Source organism: Colossoma macropomum, unplaced genomic scaffold, assembly GCF_904425465.1.
Source record: "Colossoma macropomum unplaced genomic scaffold, Colossoma_macropomum, whole genome shotgun sequence".
Lineage (NCBI taxonomy): Eukaryota > Metazoa > Chordata > Actinopteri > Characiformes > Serrasalmidae > Colossoma > Colossoma macropomum.
In genome coordinates this window covers 6,031,714-6,046,819 of record NW_023494805.1, presented here as the reverse complement: position 1 = coordinate 6,046,819, position 15,106 = coordinate 6,031,714, and the positions used below count along the sequence as shown (strand labels likewise).

The window sequence follows — 15,106 nt, the reverse complement described above, 5'->3', positions numbered from 1 at the left end:
ACATATGTATGTATATATATATATATATATATATATATATATATATATATATATACATATATATGTAATTGTGTGTATATATATAGATTCTGTATTCCATCTGTAACACTGACTAAATCATCAGTAATTATAATTACTACTTTAACAGTTGGTTACATTACATGTATGTTACACAGTTACATTTTTAAAGTAAAAATTCCATCCCATTCCATTATTATACAGTACATATATAATAACTACATTACATGTATGTTACACAGTTACATTTTTAAAGTAAAAATTCCATCCCATTCCATTATTATACAGTACATATATAATAACTACATTACATGTATGTTACACAGTTACATTTTTAAAGTAAAAATTCCATCCCATTCCATTATTATACAGTACATATATAATAACTACATTACATGTATGTTACACACGGTTACATTTATAAAGTAATCCTCCCAGCCCTGCTAATAGAGTGGACAGTGAGTGGACACACTGTTTAAAAACTCCAGCATCACTGCTGGGTCTGATCCACTCAGACCAGTGCAACACACACTAACACACCACCACCACGTCAGTGTTACTGCAGTGCTGAGAATGACCCACCACCCACATAGTACCTGCTCTGTGAGGGTCCTGTGGGGGTCCTGACCACTGAAAAACAGGGCAACAAAGTATGCAGAGAAACAGATGGGCTACAGTCTGTAACTGTAGAACTACAAAGTGCTCCAATATGGTCAGTGGAGCTGATAAAATGGACAAAGAGTGTGGATCTTGTATTGTTTTCCTAAAGAATAATTTATTTTATCCACTATTTTCCCCCCAGAGATTTATTACAGACAGATCTACTGGGCTCAGAGTTGACCGTTAAAATGATGTGGTTTCTATTTACTGTTAATCTACTGTGTATGTGCATTCATTTGCATTTGTTCAGTGAGCTGTTATGTAAATTGACATGAAAATAAATGGAGAAGCACAAAACAAAGAGTGATTATTGTGTCTTTAGTTTTCTCTTTAGTCCCACATGATAAACAGCAGGAGACACGAACGCAGACATGAACAGAGCAGCTTCACCAGCAGTAACAGGTAAGGAACACTTTTAAGACTCTAAACACTGATATTGATCTTTATCTGATTGTCAGAGTGAAGAGATGTGTTCTTAATTTGCAGCTTTGAAAACAAAATAAAAGAATATTTATTATTCTTTTACATTTTTCTAAAGCAAAACACCAGAAAAAAAAAAAATCGAAAATAAATTACTTTATACATTCATACATTGTCGTACATGTCATCATAACATTAATAGAAGACAGCGGTTGATTTGAACTCACAGGGACAGTGAAAATAAAAACAGCAAAGTCTAGACTAATACTGTACATAACTGAAAACTACTCTCTATTTCATTTCTTTTATTTGTGTTTCAGACTAACAGCTTTGCTCATGTTCAGCTAAAACACAGCCTCTCTCTGAATGCACTGCTTTTGCATTCACTTACCACCTACTAAATCAGTTCGTTTGCCCTGATTCTTGATGAAATGGATACTTTGGTACCACTTTAAAATAACCATGGGAAATGGTCCATGAATGGTTTAAAATGAGTTTATTAATGGTCATTAATTTGGTTTTGAAGACCTTAGAAATCATTAATTAACCTTTACAACACATGAATAAAAAGGGCAACAGTGATCTGTCAATTGCCTAATAGTGAACTCACATTCATTTTTACTGTCAAACTTCATACTGTCAGCTTCATCACATATTCATATCATCAAATACAACAGCTCACTTTTGCCACTTTTATTAATGTGTTATAACTGCTTATTAATGATTAATAGTGTGTATGATCTAACCCAACCATTAACAAACTATTTTTAAACCATTTGTAAACTCTTTTTTAAGGGTTTTAAAGTGGTACCATTACTTTTTTTTTTTCTTTTTTTCAGGGGGCTGGGCTGGTGACTTATTGTGTACATTTATTAATTCTACTGTATTTATTTTTATATTATATATCTTCTCTTTACAAACTTCTTTTGAATACGTTTTTGTGAAATGATGCTTCACTGTTTAACCCTCAGAGGTACTACTAACATTAAACATTAGCAGCCTATTACTGCACATTGGACAGCTTGAACGTGGATGGTATAACATTATCCAAGCTGTGGCTAAAGCAAAAATCAAGTCTTTCATTGTTGTCTGCCCTTTCTTCCCTACATGTAAATCAGATACCTGAAATATTCCAAAGGCAGGAGGGAAATTCAGACCATTCCTAAACTGCTTTGTGTTTGTTTTTATAGCCTCTTTTGCTTAACCACTCCTCTTTCTGGCGTCTCCTTTGTTCATCCTTTGCTGCATCATTTTCCCACCACTTCTTGAAGAGATTTCTCCATCTGTTTTCATCCCTGCCTAGTGGCGCAGTGGTAAAACGGCAGTCTGCCATTGCACACATCGGTGATTCAAATCAAGATTGAAGCCCAGTCTCACATCTCCGTCCTGACTTCACTTCCCAAAGACCCTCGGCCAGAATTAGCAAGTTAGCATGTTTTCATTATCATGCAAGCCAGTACTGTTAACTATAGAACGTGTCACTGTTTTAATTCAGTTGTGTGCTTTGTTGCTTTTGTTTACTAATAAATTTAAGTTTAAAAAAAGTCATGCACACACATACCTACCCATGCCTTTTGGGGTTCGCCCCCAGGGTTGTTGATTGATGATTGATATATCTGATTCATGGGAATACCGTGACCGCAAACCAGGGGACGTAAGATCAGGATGGGAATGTGAGATTGGGCACCACACCAGCACAGACCCCACAGCATACCACAAAAACACTATTCCTTTTGTTGTCCATACGCCTCTTACCCATATTTGCACTCTTATAAACAAAACATTTTTTGTATGAATATAAAAAAAATTACACACTTATACTACTCTGTACTTGGGCATTCGTCCTGTAACAGTAATGGAAGTGTACAGTCAGGGTTTATAACACACTGGACAGTGACACTAAATAGCCTGTCTAACTCTAATATCCATCCATTAAGTATGACGGTACCATAATCAGCTCAGTCACCTAAACATTCCAGTGTAAATAATGCTCCATTCCGCATGATACCTTATATACTGAACATGTGATTTTATGCTCAGTGATAACTTTATTCATCCTGAAGAGAAGCTACAAGTGAAAGTGTATATGCACAGAAAGGTTCTACATAATTAAACATGCTTCTGTTTGTGTAAAATCAGTTATAAGATGGACACGTTAGGAAATAAAACCAAGACTGTTTTTGTAAGCAAGCACCAAAATTGACAATGGAGACTGTCTCAGTCGATAGTGGATTGTTCTGATATCACCTGATGGAGAGAAACAGCCTACAGCAGTTACAACTAGCCAGAGTGATCAGGCCAGTAGAGGAGACTAAAGACTGACCTGTTGCTGAATTAGTTATTCTGAGCACACTTTCTCTCTCACCTCTCACAGCTTCATCCTTTTCTTCTATTTCTACCCATTTTGCAAAGTTGTGAGCACAAACCTCAGCGCGAGCTCTCAGATCTAATACTACTTATTACACGTATACCGTGTATGTGCTTTGGGAAGACTAATCACCTGAGAGATCAGGGGGCAGAAGGGAAGAGGGTTTTGCTCACATATTAATGGATGTGATTGTGCTGTGTTCTGGTTTAGATCATCTTCAGTGCAACTGGCCTGAACAATCTAACTGACAGGTCAGGCAACCGGCCGCACAATGTACTTCTGATAGGCAGTCCAAGCCTGGAGTGGCCTCATAAAAAAAATGTAGAACCTGGACCCCAGTGTGACTGTCCCCCCAGAAGCCACTGATTCAGGGGTCCACCATGGGCTTCAGTGAGGTCACCTGTATGCAACTTGAATAAAATAGCCTTGTTGTCTTTAGCACAGGGTCTTTCATAAAAGGCTGGTGCATGAAATCCTGTTGAGGCTAGTCAAAGCATAGGATCAAACCAAAACACAAGTGTCATTAAAGGAAGTAAAGAGCTTTGAGAACATAGCAACATAGTTGTTGCTTTATTTGGCTGGAGAAGCAGAGGAAAATTCAAACATCTCAATTTCGAGATTAAACTGTGTTTATTGGTAGAATATTGTATATTAAATGTTTCCAAATAGTAGGTGTATGGAAAGATGCCAGCATTTTTTGTTGATTGCAGGCTTAACTGAGTCCTGCTGGATGTGGCCCTGCAATACTATGAGGTTCCACCAGATGGCAGCTTACACTGCTGTACAGACTATGGGTTGGTGTGTCCTTTGCAGGCAGCCAAATAATTATGAAGATTGTGTCCATTCAGTTAAATGAAACACAAACCATCATAATGAAACTTTTCACACTTGGTTTTGGGCTGAAACAGACTTGTCAAAATTTGATTTTAGGACTCAACAGGGACTCCATCTTGGTCCTCCTTGATATTGGTGCCAACTTTGACACATTTCACTATGAGATTTTACTTGACCATCTCCAGAACTAGGGTGACTTTTTGGCACTGTCCCATGTTCTTTTGGTTATTGGCCAGGGAAGAGTAGAGTAGGATAGATAGATAGATAGATAGACGGACAGATGGATGGAGGGACAGATGGATGGAAGGACAAATGGATAGATAGATAGACAGACAGACAGACAGATAGATAAACAGAACTTTATTGATCCCAAAGGGAAATTGCAGTGTTTCAGTAGCAAGACATATACTTGCACATAAACCTACATATAATATATACAGAGTTTTTGTTTCATTTTGGTTTTCTAGCTAAGGGCTATCTGATTTAGAGTAGACTAGTGTGGTTATGTTTAGTTTAGTCCTTTTCTTTGGTGCTGTCCACAGTTTGATTCTCCCAAAGTCATACTAGTCAACATACCACAGCATTTTTATTGTGGCTGGTTTTAATAAAATAGCTTTCAAAAGCTCTTATTTGCCCATTTTCCCAGTTCAATATTTTAAAGCAAACTCTTATTGATCCCACATCACCCTAGACAAAATCTGGGGTCGTAACAAAGTTCTAGAGCATTATCAGAGCATGCTTCTCCAGCTAACTTAAATCTAACTTTTACTTTCATCCATATAAATGTAACATCAGACTCTAGATGATGCTATAGCTGAAGAATAGGTTTCAGTTCTTATCACCTCAAGCTCTGGGGTTTTCTACCTGAAAGCTAAGCAATTTATACTCTTAGCACTTTTCAAAAGCATCTTAAAACACTAATTTCATAATGTATTTATAGGGAATCATCTTTGCATTGTCTTATTTATCGGTTATTTCTCTATGTTTAAACTTGGCTCAGATGTTGGCTCAAATCTTTGTTTACTCTTGAATCAGCTCACTTGGAGGTTAAATAAGAGCACTAGTCATTATCCCAACGACTGATTGATATCTTACATGTATTGTATTACTTTGCAGTTTGGTTTAGTCACAGCTGCCATTCAATTAGGTGATCTTCCTCACTCAGGGTTCTGAATTCTGCAATTATTCAGCATTCTGTGACCTTAAAATGGCTGTATGCAATTAATTTCATTTTGATATTCGTACATTTCCAGCACTCTGTGCACTTGTGTTAAAATGTGCTATGTAAATATGTTCCCATTATGTATGAAGAGATGATACGTGTGAATTCTAACTGTGAATGTTTCATTACGTAACACCATGCAAAGCAGATGGCCTTATGATCATTATCAGCATGCAGGTTTGAAAGAGATACAGACACACACACAAACACACAAACACACACACACACACACACACACACACACACATCTTCTAAGCCGCTTATCCTTCTGGGTTGCGGTGGGGTGCTGGAGCCTATCCCAGCAGTCATTGGGTGGAAGGCAGGATACACCCTGGACAGGTCACCAGTCCATCTCAGGGCAGACACACAGACATACACATTCACACATACACACACACCTAGGGGCAATTTAGCATGTCCAACTGGCCTGACTGCATATCTTTGGACTGTGGGAGGAAACCGGAGCACCCGGCACACGGGGGGAGCTGGAGGCTATACCAGCTGCCATTGGGTCGGAAGGCCGGACACATCCAGTTCTACTGAATTGTTGTTCTTGAATTTTAATACAAAAAGAACACAGCAGAGAACAGTTCAGATCAGGAGGGTGAGATGCACTTCTGGAGAAAATATTCAGTTCTCACTTTAACTTTCATCCAAGCTGCCACCAGCTATAGGTAGAATAAGCAGTTACCTACGACATCCACATCAATGCAAAATAACATTAAGTACTTTAGCTGAAAAATCATAGGGGTTACAGATGGTAGTTGTTCGGTGATACCTTCAGGAAATGCACCACCAAGTTGGCTAAGATCAGGTGTTACCTCGTGACTACAGAGGTCATTTGTTCCTGTAATGTTCATTTTTGGGGGACTGGGATGATAGTAGAGGATATAAATCATGTGGGAACAGAGTACCTGGTTTTATACACTAATGTACATTGTTATTGTAGGTATAATTGTTTTATTAAGAGACAATCTGCAACATGTAATGGCACTTAAGTTCATCTGCATCTTTACAGCATTTTCCTGCTGATTCTCCAGAGCAGCAGCCTAGATCCAACCACAATCTGCCACACCTGCTCCAAATTATTAACTACAACAGAAATCCTTGTCTGGGTCAGATGTGTTAGTGGTAAATAAGGAAGAGGCAGCATTTTTGATGCAGGAACTGTCCTCTGCAGAAAAGTGGATCTCTAGGAGGCTTGGTGACCATGCTTCAGAAGCATGCATGTACATTTATTAATACAACTCATCCATTCCACTTGATGCTAAAACAGCCCATGTTGTATATCCACTGTTTCCATGTGGTGGTAAAAAAGTAAGAACTGCACAGAGAAATATTGTAGAAAGAATTTCACCTGACCTGGTCACCACTGAGAGCCAATAAGAAAAAAAAGGACCACTCACCCACAACTGAAGAAACAATTATCAATCCCACATGCATAGTTGCACTGATCAGGTGGGAAATCATGGAGGAGATTCGGAAGGATCATCCGCAGTCGAATGGGCAGGCAGAGCGACTTAACCAAGAAATCAGGTGCTTTCTAAGATCATATTGTGGACAGGCAGAATATGCGCAGAATTCTCTCACTAACTCCTCCACTGGTTTAACTCCCTTTCAATATGTTCTAGGTTTTCAACCTCCTTTATTCCCTTGGTCAGGTGAACCCTCCTCGGTTCTGGCTGTAGATGAGTGGATGAGGAGAAGTCAGAAGTGAGCAGACTTGGGAGGAGGCACATGTGAGACTTTAAAGGGCGGTTCGTAGACAAAAGGTACAGGCTGATCGTCATCGCCGTACAATTAACCCCTTTCGTCCTGGACAGATGGTATGGCTATCTACTCGTGATCTAAAGTTGAAATGACCATGTAAGAAGCTTAGTCCTAAATTCATTGGCCCTTTTAAGAGTTTACGACAGATTACGCCAGTCTCCTATGGGTTACAGTTATCTTCATCTTATTACATATACCCCACCTTTCATGTTTCCCTGTTAAAACCTGCATTTGCCTCTTCCCAGGATCCGGCGGATGTGGCAGCGCCTTTACAAGTGGGTGTGTCTCCGGCTTACTCAGTGCACGCTCTTCTGGATTCTAGACAGCACGGCGGTCGTTTATTCTACTTGACCTGTCCAGGGTGTTTCCTGCCTTCTGCCCAATGAGTGGCTTTGATAATGTGTGTGTGTGTAAATAGCTGTATGAAATTAATTTAATTTTACATTTCCAGCACTTTGTGAACTTGTGTTAAAATATGCTAGGTAAATATGTTCTCATTGCTCATGAAATGGTGATACATGTAAATGTTTCATTGCACAGCACACCATGCAAAGCAGGGGGCCCTGTGGCTATAATCAGCATGCAGGCCTGAAAGTGATATGGACACATCATTTAGTTCTTGTTCCTGAAATCCAATACAAAAAGAACACAGCAGAGAACAGTTCAGATCAGGAGGGTGGGATACACGTCTGGAGAAAAAGTTCAGTTTTAACTTTTAACTGCAACCCCTGCAGCTGCTTTTGTCCATGCTGGCACCAGCTGTAGGTGGAATAGGCAGTTACCTAGTACATCCACATCACTGCTCTTCATTGACAGAGTAAATTTTTATTTTATTATTGGATATGTTGGTTGGTTAATACGTGTCATAAGACTGTTTGCTCTGACGGAGTTAAGCTGGGCTCCTCACCTCTTCATATATGAAAAGATCTAATCCAATAGGCTCATGCAAAGAAAGGCTGTTCTTCATGGGCCTATGAAAGCCCTGCCCCCTCCCATTTGGGTGCAAATGTAACTGCTGATGTTAAGATAGGATAGTATAAAGAAACACCAACCATATCGATGCCAAGAGTCAGAATCGGCTTGATGGTGCATAGTAACAATAATGTTATGCTTAGTGCCTAAAGAGCAGGAGCATTAATGGGGACAAAACGATATGCAAGCTTGACCAAAGAGTACTACACTTAATGCAGGTATGTTACTGTATTATTCACCCTATTCAAGCTGCGTTCCAGCAGTGATAGTCCATGGATTACCCCTCCTATTCTGAAGACATCTGACACCCCCAGTGATGCCAAGTACTTTGTAGAATGAGTGCTTTACAAAGCCCCTATATCCTACATCTACACCAATGAGCCAAAACACGACCACCTGCCTAGTATGTTGTTGGTCCAAAACAGCTGTAGCCCTTGAAGGCATGGACTCAGCCAGACCTCTGAAGGTGTCCTGTGGTATTTGGCACCAAGTCTTCAGCAGCAGATCATTTAAGTCCTGTAAGTTGTGAGGTGGAGCTGCAACAGATCAGACTTGCTCCAGCACATCCCACAGATGCTCGATCGGATTGAAATCTGGACAATTTGGCAGACAAAAAAAAAAGCACGGGTACTCTGACCAATCTGTGGCTACACAGCCCCATACACAGCAGGGTGTGATGCACTGTGTGTTGTGACACATCCCTCCCATTACCTTCATTAAGAATTTCTGTAACTTGTGTCATAGTAGCTTTTTTGTCGATCTTTTAATGATATTACGTACCGTAGATGATGAAAAGTAAAAGTTCTTTGCTATTTTATGTTGAGAAACGTTATACTTGAATTGTTGCACTATTTGATCGTGCAGTCTTTCACAGAGTGGGGAACCCCTCCTCATCTTTACTTCTGAAAGACTCAGCCTCTCTGAGATGCTCTTTTTATACACAATCATGTTACTGACCTGTTGCCAATCAACCACTAGGTGTTTTTTTTTGGAATGTGTTGTTTGCATCAATTTCAAAATGGGCAAATATTTTTGAAAAAACAATAAAATGTCTCAGTTTCAACATTTGATATGTTGTCTTTGAAGCATTTTCAATGAAATATAGCGTTTAGATGATTTGCACATTGCATTTTGTTTTTATTTACATTTTTCACAGCGTCCCAGCTTCTTCAGATATGGGGTTGTACACTTGGGTGTAACATTTATAGTTTGTCTGATTGTTCTTCTGCTTGAGTTTATACATTTGCTCACAGTAACCAGCCCAGAACACTGCCAGTCCACTGAGAATTCCCCTCAACTCTCCAGATTGCCCAATTCAGCATAGCTGTCCCTTTTACACTCACTGGTCATCATTCTTAACTCGTTTAACTTTTATGTTTGTCTTTATTTACAACAAACAGAGCAATTGTGAAATGCTTTGTTGACAAACGGTGTTTGATAAGGTTGTTTCATGTTTTATCTCAATATTTTAATGTATGTATCTACTGTGTGTTCATTCATTTGCATGGTCAGATGAGCCTTCATGTAAATCATCAGTGAAATAGTCTGAGAAGCACAAAAACAAAGAAAGAGCTGTTGTGGCTATAGTTTCTCTTCAGTTACAGACACTATTGAGCAGAAAACACACAGACATTAATAGAGCATCTTTACCAGCAGTAACAGGTAAGAAACACCTTTAAGGACTCTAATCTCTGTCACTGAGCTTTAGCTTCCTGTCTGAGTGAATGTGTTTATCCTTAATTTGAAGTTTAGACGGGAAGCTTTATTTTTTAAATAAATATGTTACCTTTTTCTAAAGCAAAGCACCTGGAAAAAAGTGCGAAGGAGAAACATCTGTACTTACAGGACAGTGATTAAGTTTAGTCTTGGACTACACAGAATTGGAAATCGGACCAATCTCTCTCCACAAAATCGATTTTTTTTCATATCATCATAACTTCAAAATAAGACATGAGTCATTTATAGTCCACAGGGACTTTATACTCCAGATTAACAGGTTTATTTGTGTTTAGATAAAATACTGCTGCTCTCTGACTGCATTGTGTTCTATGTTGTAGTCTGTGACTTTCTGACCTACAGCAGTAGCTTTATTTATAACCTACTTTTAAAGTATGTTTGATTATGGCTGAAATGATAACATCTGGGGTTTTAACTATGTAACAATGTACTATAATACTGTTCCTGGTGAACAGTACTTACCTTACATATCCATGCGTGTTGTTCATTAACACTAAAAAAGTATAGCCCAGGCTACAGAGGCCCCTGCAGTACACAACCTGTAATAAAAGGCAATGGTTCTGTTCTCGAAAGCTGTTTATTGACCGAATAAAGTTCATGTTACTTACCTCAAACAGTGTCCTCCTGCATAAAGAATAACCATATTACAATATAGACAAAACAATCAACTATGAAGCCCATTGCAGAGAGGTTGGCTGAATATTTACATTAGAAAAACGTGTAATACTGCTCTATTGTAGACCTCCTCTGAACAAACGTTACACTTGTGTTCTCTGTTTTGAATGTGTTTGATTCTTGCTGTGTGAAACAAGGACTAGCGAAGTCCTCAGGTCTCTGTCTGTTTAAAATGTTACATTAATATTTCTGTAGCTTTTACGTTCTTTTGATCTGACAATATGACCGACAGTTCATACAGCACTTTTTACTTTAGTTTTTTTTTTAATTACTTATTATTATTATTATTATTATTTTTTAATTGGTGGAATTCACCTTAATCTTTGGAAAATTCCATTTTAATATCAGTTATTATACAACAGTTGGTTTCCAGCCACGCAAGCTGATTGGTTGAGAGGCGTTCTAATTGTGCTGTTATTTCACCATAACAGCATGGTTTTTTCACAAACACTGTATCACTCCGCTGAGACACCGTTGCTAAGCAACGACTTTGACAGCTGTAGGAGACGCTCACGCCATTTGAACTTTTTTACTTCTTACTTTGCCACAAATAGAAAATGGACACTTTTAAGGTCACATTTGACCGACAGCCGATTTGGTCAGACTCTGAAGATGAGGCTATGCTAAATTCCCAAACTGTCATCACCACTGAGCAGCTTTTCAGTCGGCAGCTGAGACAGAAGAACAGCTAAACAACCTGGAATCAGCCAGAAATGAACCCAACACCATTCGCCAAGCGTGTAGTCTGATCTTCGGAGTCAGACCAAATCAGACTGAGCCATAAAACCGCCGCAATAAAAAACTGAAAAGCTGCTCAGTGGTGATGACAGTTTGGGAATTTAGTGTAAGGAGCTGGAGAACGAACTGCCAGCTGTGCAGCGAGTGGGCGGAGCTCGTTACTCTGACGTAGCAACAAGCTGCTCGTTAAGGAATTATAATTTGGCGGAAGAAACTGCGAACATTAAAACGTATTAAATGCCGCGTTCAAGCCCAGTGTATTAATTTATTACTTTATTTAACTGTTGTATAAAAGCAATAGAACACTCGAGGAGTGTGTTATCACCAATAACATCACGGCTGTGATGATCTACGGCGACCAAATCACAGCCGTGATGTTATTTCGCGATAACACACTCCCTCTCAGGTTCTATTGCTTACATATCTAATGTACTGGTAGTAAAGACTGTTGAGGTGTTTAATGTGTGGATTGTGTCTCTCTTGTTCTCCACAGTCATGAGTTCAGCTCTGTATCTGATCCTGCTTTTCTCAGGTCAGTGTAGCTTCATGATCATCTGTAAAACTCTCTGCTGCTTCATTACTGTACTGTCATGCTGATGAGAGCTTTCATCTCTACAGCTCTGTGGACTCTCTCCTTCTGTGGGACTCGTCAGTTTCATGTGGTGAATGAAAAAAAGAACTGGAACAACGCTCAGAAATACTGCAGAGAGAAGTTCACTGACCTGGCCACCATTGAGAGCCAGGAGGAGATGGACGCTCTGAAAGCTGTTCTCAATGGGACAGCAGGTGATTTCTGGATCGGACTGAAGCAGAAAGATAAACACGACACCACTGTAAGAAAACATTTACATTTAGATTTATTCATATTCAAGAGGTTTGTGACATTAATGAAACTACAGGGGGATGCAGGTTGGTGAAAATAAGGGGGAGGGGGTGGAAGTTTTGAAAATATTTCATCAGTGACCGTTAGGCCGAAATTCAATTGCCTGAAAACCTCAAAAGAGCTAATCACTAAAATCCTCATATGACTGTGAGGATAATGAGCACTGAGAGGTCAGTGTTTACTGATCAGGTATTAATTTGTTTCTAGAACTGGATCTGGTCAGATGGGAGTAACTCCTCATACAAATACTGGAACGATAAGGAGCCAAACAATGGTGGAGGTGAAATGTGTGTGCAGGTGTTGCATGACTTTGCATACAGATGGAATGATGCAGGCTGCCAGTGGTCACATCCGTTTATCTGCTATAAAAGTGAGTAATATGAGGTGATAACTGCAGTTCATCTGTTACAGGTTCAGTTCATTCACTTTTAACCTCTTATTACTCAGCAACCACATTACATTTTATGCAAAAGTTTAAACACCCCCTGGTCAAATGACATTCTTTTCTTGATTTTCTAAGTGAGTATAGAGTAACAGTGAACACACTTAGTATGACATTTCCCTGCAAATTTTTGTGCATAATTCCTACGTATTTTGAGTTTTTAGAGTTTATCATATATGAAAAAATATAAAATATAAAATGTGCCATAATTTTATGCTTTATTTTTTCCAGTAAGTTCAGCAAATAAACAGTAATTTTGTATTAAAATGTGCAGAAGTGTGGTCTCTGTAGATGATGTGGTAACTTATTTATTTGCCCAAACCTCTGCAAACAAGTGTACAACAGTAAGGCTGGGTATTGTCAGCAACTTCACAATACTGCTGTGCTACTTCTGTGCTGCTGTAACACCACAAATTTCCCCGTTGTGCGATTAATAAAGGATTATCTATCTTATCTTATCTTATCTTATCTTATCTTATCTTATCTTATACAATACCAGATGTACAAGAGGCAATTTTTGTCAATGTTGCCATAAAATGTTTTAAAATGTACAGTAATAGTCTAATAAATGTTCATTAAATGTGCAGTAACTGTCAGAAACAGAGTGCTGTGATGTGTAAATTCACATTCTGTTCAAAAAACTTCTAAAACAGGTGATGCATTCATGCTTGGGTATAAAAAGAGTTCCCCAGTAAGCGATTGCAGGGATTTACCCCCTACAGAGAACAATAACATTAAAATACATAAAATCAAAATATTCAGGGAATCCAGAGAAATCTGTGTGTGTAAATTACAATGCTGAAAATCATAACTAAATGGCTGTGACCTTTGACCCCTCAAATGACACTGCATTTAAAACTGGCATGCTTCTGTGATGGATATCACTTCATTGGCTCAGGAACCACTGTTCATCACTGCATCCATAGATGTAAGTGAAGACTGACTGTCTTTAATTGAAAATGTGTGGTGCGTTATTAAATGCAAAATATGATAATGAAGGCCTTGAACGGCAGCACAGCTGAAGACTTGTATAACAGAAGAATGGCGAAAATTCCGCTTTCTAAACTGGATAATTTTGCGTCTTCAGTCCCCGAATCATTATTAAGTGCTGTAAAAAGGGCAGGTGATGTAACACAGTGGTCAACATGCTCCTGTCCCAGCTTTGAGAAGCACAATAATAACTGAACTGTTTGATGTAATGGTTAAATCTTACATTTACAGCATTTAGCAGACACTCTTATCCAGAGCAACTTACAAAAGTGCTAATCTTTTTTTCTCACCCTTCTGCAGAGCTTCCACTCATCCTGATTAATCAGAAGAAGACGTGGAGAGAAGCTCTGAGATACTGCAGAGAGAATCATGTGGATCTGGTCTCTGCTTACACTGAGGAAATTCAGCACTGGGTGGAAACAGCTGTTTATTATGCCTCCACTGCTAATGTGTGGATGGGTCTGCGTCACACCTGCACCCTGAGCTTCTGGTTCTGGGTGAATGGAGTGTCGATCTGCTACCAGAACTGGGCTCCGGGGAACGGGACAGGGGTGGAAGACTGCAGTGGAGGAGAAAGAACAGGAGCAGTGCAGTCTGGAAGTAAGAAGTGGGTCAGTCTGCCAGAGAATCAGAGACTCAACTTCATCTGCAACACCTCTGAGGGTGAGACAGAGGATTATATATCTGTCAACAGCTGAATATTGATGGTGAAATAAATACTTAATAATGGTTTCTGCTTCTTTTTAGAGATCTAGAAGAGGATGTAGGCTGGATCCCCATAGTTCAGGATCATGATAATTGATAGCCATTTCTTCATCATTGTGTGGTGCATTTTTTAACATGCAAACACAACAATTCAGTTTAATAATGCAAAGTTCATGTATAACTGGGACTACGACACTTTTTCTTATCATTGTTGTGTTATACTGGGACAGTTCCTCTCACTGGGTTTCTTCTCCTGTTACAGTGATATATTGGTTTCCTGGTTTGATGCATCACTTGTTGTCTGTAGGTTACTGTTTTTTTTCTGTGTTTGCTTAAATATATAAACTCTGGTGTGGATACTTGTAAGCCTCTTGTTAGATAATTGTCGTGGATGCTCCATCACATCTTATAGAAACTAAAATCAGAGAGGTTTCTTCAATTCAGTTGCACGCAGGCATGAAAATATCTAAACAGACTAACTTTTTCTGCCATATAAAGTACTGCAGCTTTTCAGCTAAATACAAACCATATGCACTTCACAGTGAAGTGCAGCTAACCTGGTGCACATGTTGCCTGTGTCTCTCTGCATCTGCTCAGTGATGCTTTCTAATCGCTCTCTTATGCTTGAAATTTACACCATATGTGTGACACGTCATCTGACTAGATTATTTT

At 39.0% G+C, this 15,106-nt stretch overlaps 1 protein-coding gene across 1 annotated transcript; it reads left to right on the top strand.

Moving 5' to 3' along the window:
• Positions 1 to 1,032: 1,032 nt before the first annotated feature.
• LOC118825992 (C-type mannose receptor 2-like) lies at positions 1,033 to 14,484 on the top strand. Its single transcript, XM_036596881.1, has 6 exons — positions 1,033 to 1,080; positions 11,908 to 11,946; positions 12,033 to 12,247; positions 12,505 to 12,667; positions 14,030 to 14,392; positions 14,477 to 14,484. Exons 1-6 carry the CDS (start codon positions 1,050 to 1,052, stop codon positions 14,482 to 14,484), a joined length of 819 nt encoding a protein of 272 aa, XP_036452774.1. The 5' UTR covers positions 1,033 to 1,049.
• The last annotated feature ends 622 nt before the right edge of the window (positions 14,485 to 15,106 follow it).